The following is a 14,520-nucleotide window of genomic DNA, read 5'->3' on the forward strand; positions in this document are numbered from 1 at the left end:
GGGCGTTGGGGGTTTGATTGGAGATGGTGAGTGTGTTGGGGGTTTTGATTGGAGATGGTGAATGTGTATAGAGGGTTTTGATTGGAGATGGTGAGTGTGTTGGGGGTTTGATTGGAGATGGTGAGTGTGTTGGGGGTTTTGATTGGAGATGGTGAATGTGTATAGAGGGTTTTGATTGGAGATGGTGAATGTGTATAGAGGGTTTTGATTGGAGATGGTGAATGTGTTGGGGGTTTTGATTGGAGATGGTGAGTGTGTATAGAGGGTTTTGATTGGAGATGGTGAATGTGTTGGGGGTTTTGATTGGAGATGATGAGTGTGTTGGGGGTTTTGATTGGAGATGGTGAGTGTGTATAGAGGGTTTTGGTTGGAGATTTTTAATGTGTGTTGGAGGTTTTGATTGGTGATTGTGGGTGTGTGCTGGGGGCGTTGACTAGAGCCGCTGAGCATGTGTTGTGTGGTTTGAACAATGACGTTGGGCTCAGAATGGTACTGTGGATTTTGACGTTTGAGTTGAGGGGAAGCAACTTTAGGTGGGAGGTAGTGAGATATTCAGAGACTATTTCTGCTCACAGTGTAGCTGCTTATTAAAGCCCATAGTATTTATTCTGGAGGATGGGATATTAATATCCCAGGTACTAGTCTGTGTATGAGTCACAGCTCAGAGTAACACCTTGTGTTGTAAAATTGGCTGTGGGTGGGGTCACAAAAGCCAGAGATTGTCAGTGTTTAAAGGGAAAACAGACTGAGAATAATTTTGCTTTTCCAGTGGGAGCTGCTGCTGAGATTGAGTGGAGAGGTGTAAGAGGAATAGTTTTTTGATTTTGCTGTTACTCCTGACCTTTTCCGAATGAGCTGATTCAAATCAGTCCAGAGACTTAAACTCAGAATCCAGGCTGACACTCCCACTGCAGTACTGAGGGAATGCTGCACTGTCAGAGGGCCAGTGCTGAGGGAGTGCTGCACTGTTAGAGGGCCAGTGCTGAGGGAGTGCTGCACTATCAGAGGGTCAGTACTGCAGGAGACCTGCACTGTCAGAGGGTCAATGCTGAGGGTGTGCTGTACTGTCAAAAGGTCAGTACTGAGAGAGTGCTGCTCTGTCAGAGGGTCAGTACTGAGAGAGTGCTGCTCTGTCAGAGGGTCAGAACTGTGGGAGTGCTGCACTGTCAGAGGGTCAGTAGTGAGGGAATGCAGCACTGTCAGAAGGGCAATACTGAGGGAGTGCTGCACTGTCAGAGCCTCAGCACTTAGGGAGTGCTGCACAATCGGATGGACAGCACTGAGGGAATGTTGCTGTCAGAGAGGCAGCACTACTGTCGAATTTGCTTTCATTTAGTTTGGACCAAGGCTCTTTCTGTCCTCTCAATTTGATTTAAAAGTTCAAACAGCCATTATTTCTAAGAGTAACAGGGGAATTCTCACAAAAGTCCTGGCCAATATTTATCCCTCAATCAACATCACCAGATAAATAGGTTCGTTGGCCATTTGTCTTATTTGGGATCTTACCTTCTGCAATTTATCCGCCACCTATTGGTTTCTGTGATTCACAACTGGTCACCATTTCTGTACTATTGCAGATAATGGAAAGCGAAGACTGAAGGTGGGAGTTGATGATCAAAGATCAGGAGCAGCACTTGTTCTGAAATCCATTGATTTGATTTCTCTGTGAACACGGAGCTGATTCCAGAAGGAAGAGATGATCGGTGGGAAACAGACTCTGGTCAGGAGACATTCTTCACATTGGCTCCAAGCACTGACTAATCAGCCAATCAGAACATTTGTCTAACACAGTGAACAGCTGGGAAAAACAGCTGGATCCAAACACCCGGAATATCAGCACCAACGCTGGGAAAAACAGGTGGAATTCTAACACCCGGAATATCAGCACCAATACTGGGAAAAACAGGTGGAATCCAAACACCCGGAATATCAGCACCAACACTAGGAAAAACAGGTGGAACCAAACACCCGGAATATCAGCACCGACACTGGGAAAAACAGCTGGAATCCAAACACCCGGAATATCAGCACCCACACCAGGAAAAACAGCTGGAATCCAAAAGCCTGGAATATTAGCACCAACACTGGGAAAACAGCTGGAACCAAACACCCAGAATATCAGCACCAACACTGGGAAAAACAGCTGGAATCCAAAAGCCTGGAATATCAGCACCAACACTAGGAAAAACAGCTGGAATCCAAAAGCCTGGAATATCAGCACCAACACTGGGAAAAACAGCTAGAATCCAAACACCTGGAATATTAGCACCAACACTGGGAAAACAGGTGAAATCCAAACACCCAGAATATCATCACCAACACTAGGAAAACAGGTGAAATCCAAACACCCGGAATATCAGCACCAACACTGGAAACACAGCTGGAATCCAAACACCCAGAACATTTGTGCAAGTTGGGATCCCCCCTCTCTGAGTGAGTATCTAGTCAGAGTGGAGACCCCCCGCCCCGAATCATCCCCTAGACAGACTGAGAGCCTCCCTCTCCCAGTGGGGTCCAGTAGAAGCGATGTGTCTGTCCAGTTTGTTGCCCATCCAGGTCCTTTGTGCGACCCTGTCTCTCGCCGCACAGCACTTCCCGTCCTGGGGTCACTACGACCTGTGTAAGACTCGGCTTTACTGGGACCAGGGGATGAGTTGGGACTACATGGCCTGCCAGCCTGAGGCCTCCCTGCTCACCAGGTTCCTGAAGATCAGGTTGGATCCCCCTGACAGTACGTGTGGAGAGAGCCCTGAGATGTACTGCACGCTGGTGAGTAGAAACCTTTCAGAGCCAGTGAGTCACACTGCGAATGGACGCTCACTGAATGGCCTTTAGCAAAGTGAATTCTGTCCAAACTCCCACACTGGGTTTATTGACAGGGGCATTGAGTACAAAAACAGGGATGATATGGGAAACCTTTATAAACCACTGGTTAAACCCCAGCTGGAGGAATGTGTTCAATTCTGGACACTACATCTTAGGAAGGATGCCAGGGCCTTGGAGAGGGTGCAGGGGAGATTTACTAGAATGGTAGCAGGAGTGAGGGGCTTCACGTGGAGAGACTGGAGTCGCTGGGGCATCTCCTCTGGGGGATGTGTCCAAGTGTGTTCCTGACCCCGTCCTATCTCTTCTGGTGAATCATAGAATCATAGAAAATTTACAGCACAGAAAGAGGCCACTTGGCCCATTGTGTTTGCGCCGACCAATAAATGAGCCACCCAGCCTAATCCCACCTACTGGAAAAACTCAGCAGGCCTGACAGCGTCTGTGGAGAGAAAGGCACAGTTAACGTTTCGAGTCCATATGACTTCTTCAGAGCCTTTTGCCTTTATCAAAGGACTCCATGGGTCTTCTTAACCACCTTATTGACCTGTCCTGCTAGCTTCAGGGATCTGTGGACATTCATTCCAAGGTCCCACACTTCCTCTGCACCTCTCAGTATGCTCCCATTTATTGTGTGATCCTTTCCCTTGTTTTATCTACCCAAATGCATCACCTCACACTTCTCCAGATTGAATTCCATTTGCCACTCATTTGTCAACCTGGCCAGTGCACTGATATTTTCCTGCAGTCCATTGCAATCCTCCTCACTGTCAGCCGCGCGGCCAATTTTTGTGTCATCTGCAAGCTTCTTGATCATTCCCCCTACATTTACATCCAAGTCATTACGATATACCACAAAAAGCAGGGGACCTAGTACTGAGCCCTGCAGACCCCCACTGGAAACAGCCTTCCAGTCGCAGGAGCCCTCATCAACCATTACCCTTTGTTTCCCGCCGCTGAGGCAATTTTGGATCCAGCATGCTACATTCCTCTGGATGCCATGGGCTTCTACTTTTTTAATCAGCCTGCCATGTGAGACCTAGTCAAAAGCCTTGCTAAAATCCAGGTAGACCACATCAACTGAACAACCCTTATCAATCCTCCTTGTTACCACCTCAAAGAAAATTCAGTCAAGTTAGTAAGACATGACCTTCCTTCAACAAATGCATGCTGACTGCCCTGGATTAGCCCATACCTTTCTAAGTGACAGTTTATCCTGTCCCTCAGAATTAATTCCAACAATTTGCCCACATCGAGGTCAAACTAACTGGCCAGTAATTATTCAGTCTATCCCTCACTCCCCTTCTAAACAAAGGTACATTAGCAGACCTCCAATCCTCCAGCACCACACCTGTATCCAGTGAGGATTGGAGAATGATGGTCAGACCTTCCGCTATTTCCTCCCTGGCTTCTTTTAAGAGCCTGAGGCGCATTTCATCCAGCCCTGGTGATTTAACCACTTTCAAGGATGCTAATCGCCTGAATACTTCCTCTCTCCCTATGTTTATCCCATCCAGCACTTCACACTCCCTCCATTCCTTTCACACTAAAACTACCCCATTTAATATTGGGGTAGCTAAAATCCCCGACTATTACTGCCTTAATGTTATTGCACTTCTCCGACATTTGCCTACATATTTGTTCTTCTATCTCCCTCTGACTGGGGCTCTTTAGTACATTCTCAGTAGTGTGATTGCCCCTTTTTTGTTCCTAAGTTCAATCCGTATGGCCACAATTGATGACCTTTCTAATGTATCACCCTCCTCACAGCTGTAATTGCTTCTCTAACCAAAATTGCCACCTCCCCCTCCCTTTGTATCCTCCTCTCTATCCCCTCCGAAAACCCTGTGACCATGAACGTCTAGCTGTCATTCCTGTCCCCCTTTAAGCCATGTTTCTATAATAGCTATGGTATCATCGTGCCATGTTTCTATCTGTGCCCTCAGCTCACCTGCTTTATTTGCCCTGCGCCTTGCATTGGAATATGTACTCTTGGACATTGCCAAACTCTTTTATTTTTTATTTCCTATCTTTTGTTCCCTCTGTCTTCCAGACTCACTCACTGATTTCCTGCCTTTCATTCCTGTTTCTGATTTTGCCCCATCCAAGTTGACCCTCAGGTTCCCAACCCCCATCCCCACCCCACCCACTACCAAACTAGTTTAAACCTTCCCCAACAGCACTAGCAAACCTCCGGGCATGGATATTGGTCCCAGCCCCACTGAGGTGCAGACCATCCTGCTCTTTCAGGCCCCACCTGCCCCCAGAACTGGTCCCAGTGTTCTAGGAATCTGAACCCTTTCCTGTAAGGCCATCACTCCAGTCACGTATTCATCAGCTCTAACCTCCTATTTCTATGGTCACTAGCACGTGGCACTGGTAGTAATCCAGAGATTGCTACCTCTGAGACCCTGCTTTTTAATGTCTTACCTAAAATCTGCTTTCAGCACCTCATCCTTCTTTCTATCTATGTCATTGGTACTAATGTGGACCACAATCTCTTGCCGTTCACCCTACCCCTTAAGAATGCTCTGCAGCCACTCTGTGACATCCTTGACCCTGGCGCCAGGAAGGCGTCATGCCATCCTGGGGTCACATCTACAGCCGCAGAAACGTCTGTCTGCTCCCCTAACGATCAAATCCTCTATCACTATTCCTCTTCCACTCTTCTTCCTTCCTGCCCGTGCGGCTGAGCCACCCATGGTGCCCCAAACTTGGGCCTTGCTGTATTCCTCTGAGGAACCCTCACCCTCACCGGCTCTCAAGATGGAAAACCGGTCCTTGAGAGAGGTAGGCTCAGAGGACTCCTGCACTACCTGCCTGGTCCTCCCAGACAACCTGGCAGTCACCTATACCCTCTCTGCCAGCACACTCCTGGCCTCCGGTGTGACCACCTTCGTGTGACACGTGCTATCCACATAGTCCTCAGCATCATGGATACGTCACAGCGACTCCAGCTGCTCGAGCTCTGGAACCTGGAGCTGAAAACCTGGAATATGTCCAGTTGAGTTCCTGACCCTGTCCAATATCTCCAGTGGGGAATATGTCCAATTGTGTTTCTGATGTGCCGGGTTATGGGGCGAGGGCAGAGGATTGACACTTGGTGAGTTGCTCATTTGGAGAGCTGGTACGGACACGATGGGCAGAATGGCCTCCTTCTGTGCTGTAACAATCCTGTGATTCTTATCCCGTCCAATGTGTCCCGTGGGGAATCTGTCCAGTTATGTTTCCAGCCACTGATGTTTATAATCTTCAGTTTCTCCGGGGTCCCTGGGAGACCTTTCACTTTCCGGAGTTCTGATTTTCACCCAGCGGTCTCCAGACGGGATTCCGATGAACGTTGTTGTAACCTCACCATATCTGACAATCTGATCTGATCGGGCCTCAGTCCAGTATAAACTCTCCGGCAATGAAGTCACTGTAAATGTAAATTCGGGCCTGTTACTAAATATTAATTATCCCCTCATTAAATTAATCACTTCCTCAGGAAAACTGGTCCCTACATTATTGTTCAAGGGAAAACTCCTGATTTAATAATCAACCGTATGTTTCAGCAATAATTGGAAATGTATAATTTATTACAGAAGATGTGGGTTATCAGAGGGATTTATTCTCCAGGTCAGTTAGTAATCGGTTATAAAAATGATTGGAGTCTTCGAGGTAAATCCTACAGCTGTACCATACCGCACAGTGGGAGCTGTGTCTGGAACACTGACCGGGCCCAGTGAGACCAGGCTCGGTGTCACTGCCGCCATTTCACCGCCTAAGGACGTCCCAAAGCGCTTCACAGCCAACGAGTATCTCTTTGAAGGGTAGTCACTGTTGTCATGTAGGAAACACAGCAGTCAATCTGTGCACAGCAAGATCCCAGGGAAAGCAATATGACAACGACCAGGTCATCTGTTTCTAGTTGAGGGATAAATATTGGCTTCCTGTCCACCATGTTGGGGTTTACTAGGTCGGTTAGTGCCCGAAAAACATGACCGAATTTGGAGGCCCTTTTCCTCTAATTTATATTTTTGATTCTGTAGCTGTATTTTTTTTTTACACATGTCTTCGTTCCTTCTTTCCCAATCTGTTCCATCTCCTGAATTCCTGTTCTTTGATTCTGTATTCGGTGTGAGTGGGTGAGTGAGACGGAATGACTCGAGGGTGAGAATGTATTCAGCCTGTGGATGTGACGCTGGTGCAAAGATATTAATTCCTACACAGATGCTGTGGTGATATAACACCCCGGGGTATGGTGGTGCCGGGGTTATATTACTGAAGCAGTAACCCAGAGAGCGGGAGCTCAATCCCACCAAGGGGTTTGAGGCTGGACTGAGGGAGATACTGGGGGCTCTGCTGTTAGACCAGTCACATTGTCTTACAGCCAGCTGGTGGGATTTAAATTCAATTAATCATCTAGATTGAAAAGCTAAGCCAGTCTCAGTAATGATGGCCATGAAACCATTGTCGATTGTTGTAAAAACCCATCTTGTTCACTAATGTCCTTTAGGGAAGGAAATCTGCTACCCTTACCTGGTCTGGCCTACACATGACTCCAGACCCACAGCAATGTGGTTGGCTCTTAACTGCCCTCTACTAATGGCCGAGCAAGCCGCTCTGTCCAAGGGCCATCAGGGATGGGCAGTCAATGCTACACTTGCCAGCGATGCCCACATCCCATAAAGGAATTAGAAAAAACCCTGATCTGAACAGACAGCATTTTTCAGCAGAAACCCTGACTCTTCCCCCAACAGCACTGGCAGGAGTTCAAAGATCAAAGTTATCTGCCCATCGCCATGTCTGTACTTCTCCTCCCCTTTCAACACATGCCAGCACACACACAACACACACCCTAAGGAGATGAGACAAACAGCCAGTCACTAACACTCTAACTAAAGAGATCAGAAGAAAGAGTGATTCAGTCTCCCAGTTCTTCACAAAAACAACAAAACCTCAATCAGATTAATACATCAATTGAATGTTCGAATCAAAATGAAATGGGATGAATTTAATCTACTTTACATTTCAATGGGTTTTATTTAAGATGCAAATGAATGAAATGTAAATGTAAATTAGATATCAGTGATGGTAGCATAGTGGTTATGTTATGGGACCTAGTGATCCAGAGGTCCGGGCTAATGTTCCACAGGCATGAGTTCAAACCCCACCATAGGAATTTAAATTCAATTAATTAAATCTGGAATACAAATCGAGTCTCAGTAATGGTGGCCATTAAACCACTGGATCGTCATAAAAACTCACCTGGTTCACCAATGCCCATTTAGGAAGGAAATCTGCCGTCCTTACCTGGTCCGGCCTACGTGTGACTCCCCCAGCAATGTGGTTGACTCTTAACTGCCCTCTGCAAATGGCCGAATGAGGCACTCAGTTGTCAAGAAGGTGACTCATCACCAATTTCTCGAGGGCAATTAGGGATGGGCAGTATGGTTTGTGGGTGAGGGTTGGGTCTAGTGGAGAGAAAGTTTGTTAGTGGATTTTTCGGAGTGTCTGGCAGGAGAATAGGGAGTTGGAGAGGCGGAGAGGTTTAGGGAGGGAATCCCAGAGCTCAGGGCAATGGCAGCAGAAGGCACAGGCCGCCAGTGGCCCGCTGGTGATTTAAACTGGGCGTGTGCTGCTGCCAGAAGTGAAGAAGCTCCGAGTTAATGGAGGGTTGTGTGGCTGGAGGAGATGACAGAGAATACAGGCCATGGAGAGATTTCAACACACAAGAATATTGAGGTTTGTCAGACCAGGAGTCAACGTAGGTCAACAAGCACAGAGGCAATGGGTGAATGTGATTGGGTACGAGGATGGATCTGAGCAGCAGTTTTGGATGACTTAAGGCTTATGGAAGCCGGCTCAGAAAGCGTTGGAATGTTGACTGTATAAGGTACAGAGGCAGTGCTGAGGACTTCAACAGCAGATGGAGTGAGGCAGGGATGGAGCCAGACGATGTTATTCAGGTGGTCTGGGTTGTAGAGATCAGATAATTATTTTCTTGGTTCTTTCAGACTAAAAGGCGTCAGTTAATTCTCATCGATCCTGGTGTTGTAAATGGAATGTTCCACTGACTCTATAATCCTCCATTTGATGAATCTCTGGCACCAGCTCAAAGTATTCACATCCAATTCCACTTTAGTGTCAATTTGTTCATTGATTTGAGTGTTTCTCAAGCTACAAAAACAAAACTCGCAATGACTCTGCCCAAAATGATGGATCAGCCACATCTGGGATACAACTAACAGATTGGACTCCTCACTGTAGAAGAGAGATGGGACACAGGATACAGAGAGTCAGTGTGACCCAGAGAGAGAGAGAAAGAAAAAGAGATGGAACACAGGATACAGAGAGACACAGTGTGACCCAGAGAGAGAGAGAAATAGAGAGAGAGAGAAGGAGAGATGGAACACAGGGTACAGAGAGACACAATGTGACCCAGAGACACAATGTGACCCAGAGAGAGAGAGAAATAGAGAGAGAGAGAAGGAGAGATGGAACACAGGATACAGAGAGACACAATGTGACCGAGAGAGAGAGAAATAGAGAGAGAGAGAAAGAGAGATGGAACACAGGGTACAGAGAGACACAGTGTGACCCAGAGAGAGAGAGAAATAGAGAGAGAAAGAGAGATGGAACACAGGATACAGAGAGACACAATGTGACCCAGAGAGAAAGAGAGATGGAACACAGGATACAGAGAGACACAGTATGACTCGGGGGATGAGTGAGATGGTACGTTCGCTCTGTAATACCGCAGTCTATTCTATTGTTTCTGCGGCTAAAGCTTTCATACTCAGATGGAAAATGGAGGGTCTGAGCGAGAGTGGATTAAACCTGCCACTGTGGACTTTGTCTCCATTAATCCTCACCCTGACCCGTATTTCACTCACCGCCCACTGTCCCCAGTAAACCCGGCTGCACATTAAACTTTACTAATCTCTGTATTCCTGGAGCAGAGCTCCCCCACTGCACTGCTCTCTCTGGGGATGTTCTGCTCACTTCAGCGGCTGAGAGAGATGAATATTTGAAGAATTATTTATTGTTGTTGTGGCAATGACTGACTGACCTCTGACCCTGTCATCAGGGAATAAATGTTTCTATCGACTGGTTTGAATGATGAGGACTCTTGGTTCTGTCTCCTGTTATACACTGTTTCGTGTTCCCTGTAATGCCAACATGAAAAATTTAATTATGGACACAGATAGAGACAGACAGGCAAGGTCAAGGGTTCAAGTCCGACTCCAGAGACTCAAGCACCTAATCCAGGCTGACACTCCCAGTGCAGGACTGAATTCCCCCCGGCGTTCTGGGCCAATATCTATCCTTAAATCAAGATCACTAAAAGCAGTTTATCTGGTCATAATCACATTGCTCTTGGTGGGATCTTGCTGTGCAGAAATTGACTGTGGCGCTTTCTACATTACAACAGTGACTACGCTTTAAAAGTCCTTCACTGGCTGGAAAGGCACAATAAAAATCAATTGTTTTTCTCTATCATGCTTCCTCTTTTCAAGTCTCTTTCCTCTCTCTCATCCTCCCTCTCTCTCTCTCTCTCTCTCTCTATTTCTATCTCTCTTTTACGCTGTCCTTCTCCCACTCCCTCTCCCCACCCCCACCAAGCATTGCATTGACTCATTCACCAGAAACACTTTTTTTTGAAACCGTTCACAGGATGTGGGCTTCGCTGGCTAGGACAGCATTTTTTATTGCCCATCCCTAGTTGCCCTTGAGAAGGTGGTGGTGAGCCGCCTTCTTGAGCCGCTGCAGCCTACGTGGCATAGGAACGCCCACAGTGCTCTTAGGGAGAGAGTTCCAGGATCTTGACTCAATTTTGGATTTTGATGTCTTTTGATGATGGAGTTTAGTTCTTGCTGTGAGCTCCTGTTTTATCGTGCCCCCCGCCGCCACCACCACCACCACCCCCACCCCCCACCACCACTGACCCGCTCAGTAATGGAGCAGAAAAGAGACTGGGATTAAAGTGGTTGTTCCAATTTAGCTTCACGGACAGTCTGTGGGTTACCTGAGCACCTGCTCACAGCCCTGTGTCTCAGTGAGGGGCCGGGCCACTGGGGCAGATTCGTTTGGGGAGAAGATTCTTTATTGGAGACCTTTCATTAGAAGGAGGTCACCCTCTGGGGGAGGAGAATTTCAAAATGGGTGCTCAGTGTTTAATGAAAGGATGAACGTGATCTTTAAGGATCGATCTACACAGGGTCCTGTTAATAATGTGGGATTTACACTACTGGTGGTTGGAGATTTACAGAAGTTCCTCATTCTTTCTGCAGTCTGCTTTCTGTTCTCTGAAACCTCCCTCTGGTCTTCTCATTTCTGAAATGTTTAGACCCAAGCACCAGGTGCAGAGTTCTGGGTGTCGTGAACTTGAACAGACATTCATTTCTGTCAATTCCCATTGTTCCTAATTAAATCCCAACACTTATAATCCCATCGAGCTCCCTCTCAAGGTGTTGACATAAAACAGCAGTTCCTTCACTTAATTCATTCTCAGGGTGTGGGGCTCATTAACATTTATTCCCCATCCCTGGTTACCCTGAGAAGGTGTTGCTGGGACGCCTCCTTCTTCTGCCACTGGCAGATTTGATATGACTGAGTGTCTCCCTCGGTCACTTCAGGGAGTAATTGAGAGTCAACCATGTTGGCGTGGGACTGGAGTCACGTAGACTCCCACACCAGGGAAGGACAGTAAATCTGGAAGCTCAGGGTCTAATGAAAGGTGATTGTGATCTGTTAGAACTGATCTGCATTGGGTCCTGTCAATAATGCGTGATTATACCACATGCCCAGTACTGCAAGTCAGGCCAGAGAGAAGGTCAGACTGAAGGATCTGCCTGGGAAACCAAAGACTGTCAAAAACGGGTTTCCTTTCCTAAAGGAAATTAGTGAACCAGTTGGGACTCCACAGCAATCCGACTTTTACTGACCCTTTATGCAGGGTTAGAAAGAAAAAAGTTGCATTTTTATAGCCACCTCAGGATGTGACTAACAATTAGGCTTGTCCCACATTTCCAGCCCCCCCCCCACCCCCTGGCCTTCCCCTCACCCCACTTCAAACTCTCCTCATTAAAACCTCCCTCTTTGACCAAGCTTCTGATCACCTGTTTTAATATCTCCTTTGGTGTCTCAGTGTCAATCATTGTCTGATTCACGCTCCTATGAAGCACCTTGGGGCATTTTCCTATGTTAAAGGCGCTACATAAATTCACACGAACAAAGGGCCTGATCAATCGCTGCTGGGAAGTGACAGGAATCTGTGGTATTGAATTTAATGGAGCCACTGACCTCTCTCCTTAATAATCCACAATGAACATCATTAACCAGGGGACTGAACCGTACTGATAGCGAGTGGTTTACTTAGTGAGACCGACAGGATCTTAGGCAGATGACACATTGTAAATCCAAGATAACAACAATTAAAGCTCTGAAATAAAAGTCAAGTGGTGAGTGGGTTTGTCAAAGTAACACTGATAGATAAGATGCTGCGATTACACTCCAGTGTGGCAGGAAGAGTTTCTGGAATATATGATCCTGATTTTGAAATCTCTTCCCTTCCCGTGTTGATACAGCCACACACAGCAGGACCGTGTTGTGTCTCTCTCTCTGCCTGGGCTGGATGGTGAGGTTCAATGACTGTTTCAACAACAACAACTTGTATTTACATAGCACCTTTAACAGTGTGAAACATTGCAAAGTGCTTCACCGGACAGTAAATCAAGTCAAAAGTGAAACGAAGACACATAAAGTGATAATAGGAGAGGTGATCAAAATCTCTGACATAGGCACAGGTTTTAAGGAGTGTCTGAAAGGAAGAGAGAGAGCTGGCGAGTCAGAAAGGGGGGAATTAGGAGAGCATAGGCTCCAGGCAGCTGAAGGCACAGCCACTGTGGTGGCAGATTTAAAATCAGTGATGCTCAAGGGGCCAGAGTCGGATGAGCGCAGAGATCTGACCGTGTTGTGGGGCTGGAGGAGACAGAGAGATAGGGAGAGCTGAGGCCGTGGAGATATTTGAAACCAAGGCTGAGAATTTTTAAATTGAGGCGATGTTGGACTTGGAGTGAGTGTAGGTCAGTGAGCACACGGGGGGTAATGGGACAATGGAACTTGGTGTGAGTTAGGGTTAGGGGCAGCGGAGTTTAGGATAAGCTGAAGTTTACGGAGGGTGGAAGATGGGAGACCGGCCAGGAGAGCGTTGGAATAGCCGCGTCTGGAGGTGACACCGGCACAGATCAGCCCAGGGGAACAGGGAACAGGAAATCTTGTCGGGAAATGTGCCCTGGTTAGGGATTGAGAATAAGAAAGAGCTCGAGGGAATGGTGGAGTGAGACGTTCTCTCCGTCTCTTGCATTAACTCTCGCTGTGGTTTCGCGCTGAACTCCCCCCAGGGATGCGGCTCTCGAGATTCCTGTTTAAATAGCATCATTTCATCAAAGTTTCAGTTGTAGCGCTGGGACACGGGGCTGCTGTTGATGTACCGAGGACACAGCGATTCAGGAGCACTTAACCTCTGTCCTGTTCAATTAGTCATTCATAATTTACACAGCTTTAGGATTCTGTTACTAATATTCACTGGATTCGCTTAACATAGAGAATTAAAAATAATCACTGCCAACATGCAGCTTCAGTTAATGACTTCAGTCGATGCTGTGACAATTGTAGATTCATTAATCTCAATTCTCTCATTACCACTCTCCATCTTTAACACACATATTAGTTTGATAGATTGTTGCAAACAGCCACTTTATACAGATTCTTCTCTATCATGGTGACTGAGCTGTGTAATCATTTGGAAATGGAGGTCGGGCTGATTCAGTGTTGCTGATGTCAGGTAGAGCAGCAGTGTGGCAGATCATCAGAATTCACCGCAGCAACTCGCCAAGGCTCCTTTAACAGCACCTCCCACACCAATTCCCTCCATCACCAGCGTACTGTGGCTGCAGTGTGTACCATCTACGGGATTCACCGCAGTAACTCGCCAAGGCTCCTCCGACTGCACCTCCCACACCCTCTCCCTCCATCACCAGCATACCGTGGCAGCAGTGTGGCAGATCATCAGGATTCACCGCAGCAACTCGCCAAGGCTCCTTTAACAGCACCTCCCGCACCAATTCCCTCCATCACCAGCGTACCGTGGCTGCAGTGTGTACCATCTACCGGATTCACCGCAGTAACTCGCCAAGGCTCCTCCAACTGCACCTCCCACACCCTCTCCCTCCACAACCTAGAAAGACAAGGGCAGTAGGTACATGGGAACACCATCTCCTCCAAGTTCCCCCCTGAGTCACACACCACCCTGACTTAGAATCATCAGAAAACGAGGCAGCAAAGGAGGAGGCCATTCAGCCCATCATGCCTATGCTGGCTCTTTGAAAAATCAATCCAATTAATCCCCTGCTATTTCCATAGTCCTGCAAACTCCTCATGGAACAGCAGTTGTTTCCAAATCCTGTGCTGTTCTATAACTCATGTCTGTAAATATTTCAGCGATGTGAAGCTATTTTTAGTTAGACAGTGAACATCATTCTCCAACACGACAGTGATATAATTCCTCAGCTGTCTAACTGCCCAGTACAGAGTGCAGTGTGATGAGGCACCGACATATTTATGAAGACATCTCCCTGAGATAATTAGAGTGCGTGAATATTCCGACAGTCCAACATAGTATAGAGGCAGCTTTACTTTTTATCTAACCTA

At 47.1% G+C, this 14,520-nt stretch overlaps 1 protein-coding gene across 1 annotated transcript in view; it reads left to right on the top strand.

Annotated features, from left to right (window-relative positions):
* The first annotated feature begins 2,526 nt into the window (after positions 1-2,526).
* The window catches only part of LOC144695547 (netrin-G1-like), a 28,005-nt gene continuing 16,011 nt past the window's right edge, over positions 2,527-14,520 (top strand). The window contains exon 1 of the mRNA XM_078566418.1: positions 2,527-2,769. Within this exon, the coding sequence (XP_078422544.1) occupies positions 2,527-2,769 (243 nt within the window). The remainder of the gene's footprint in view (positions 2,770-14,520) is intronic.

The sequence above is a fragment of the Cetorhinus maximus genome, chromosome 21, assembly GCF_964194155.1.
Source record: "Cetorhinus maximus chromosome 21, sCetMax3.hap1.1, whole genome shotgun sequence".
NCBI lineage: Eukaryota > Metazoa > Chordata > Chondrichthyes > Lamniformes > Cetorhinidae > Cetorhinus > Cetorhinus maximus.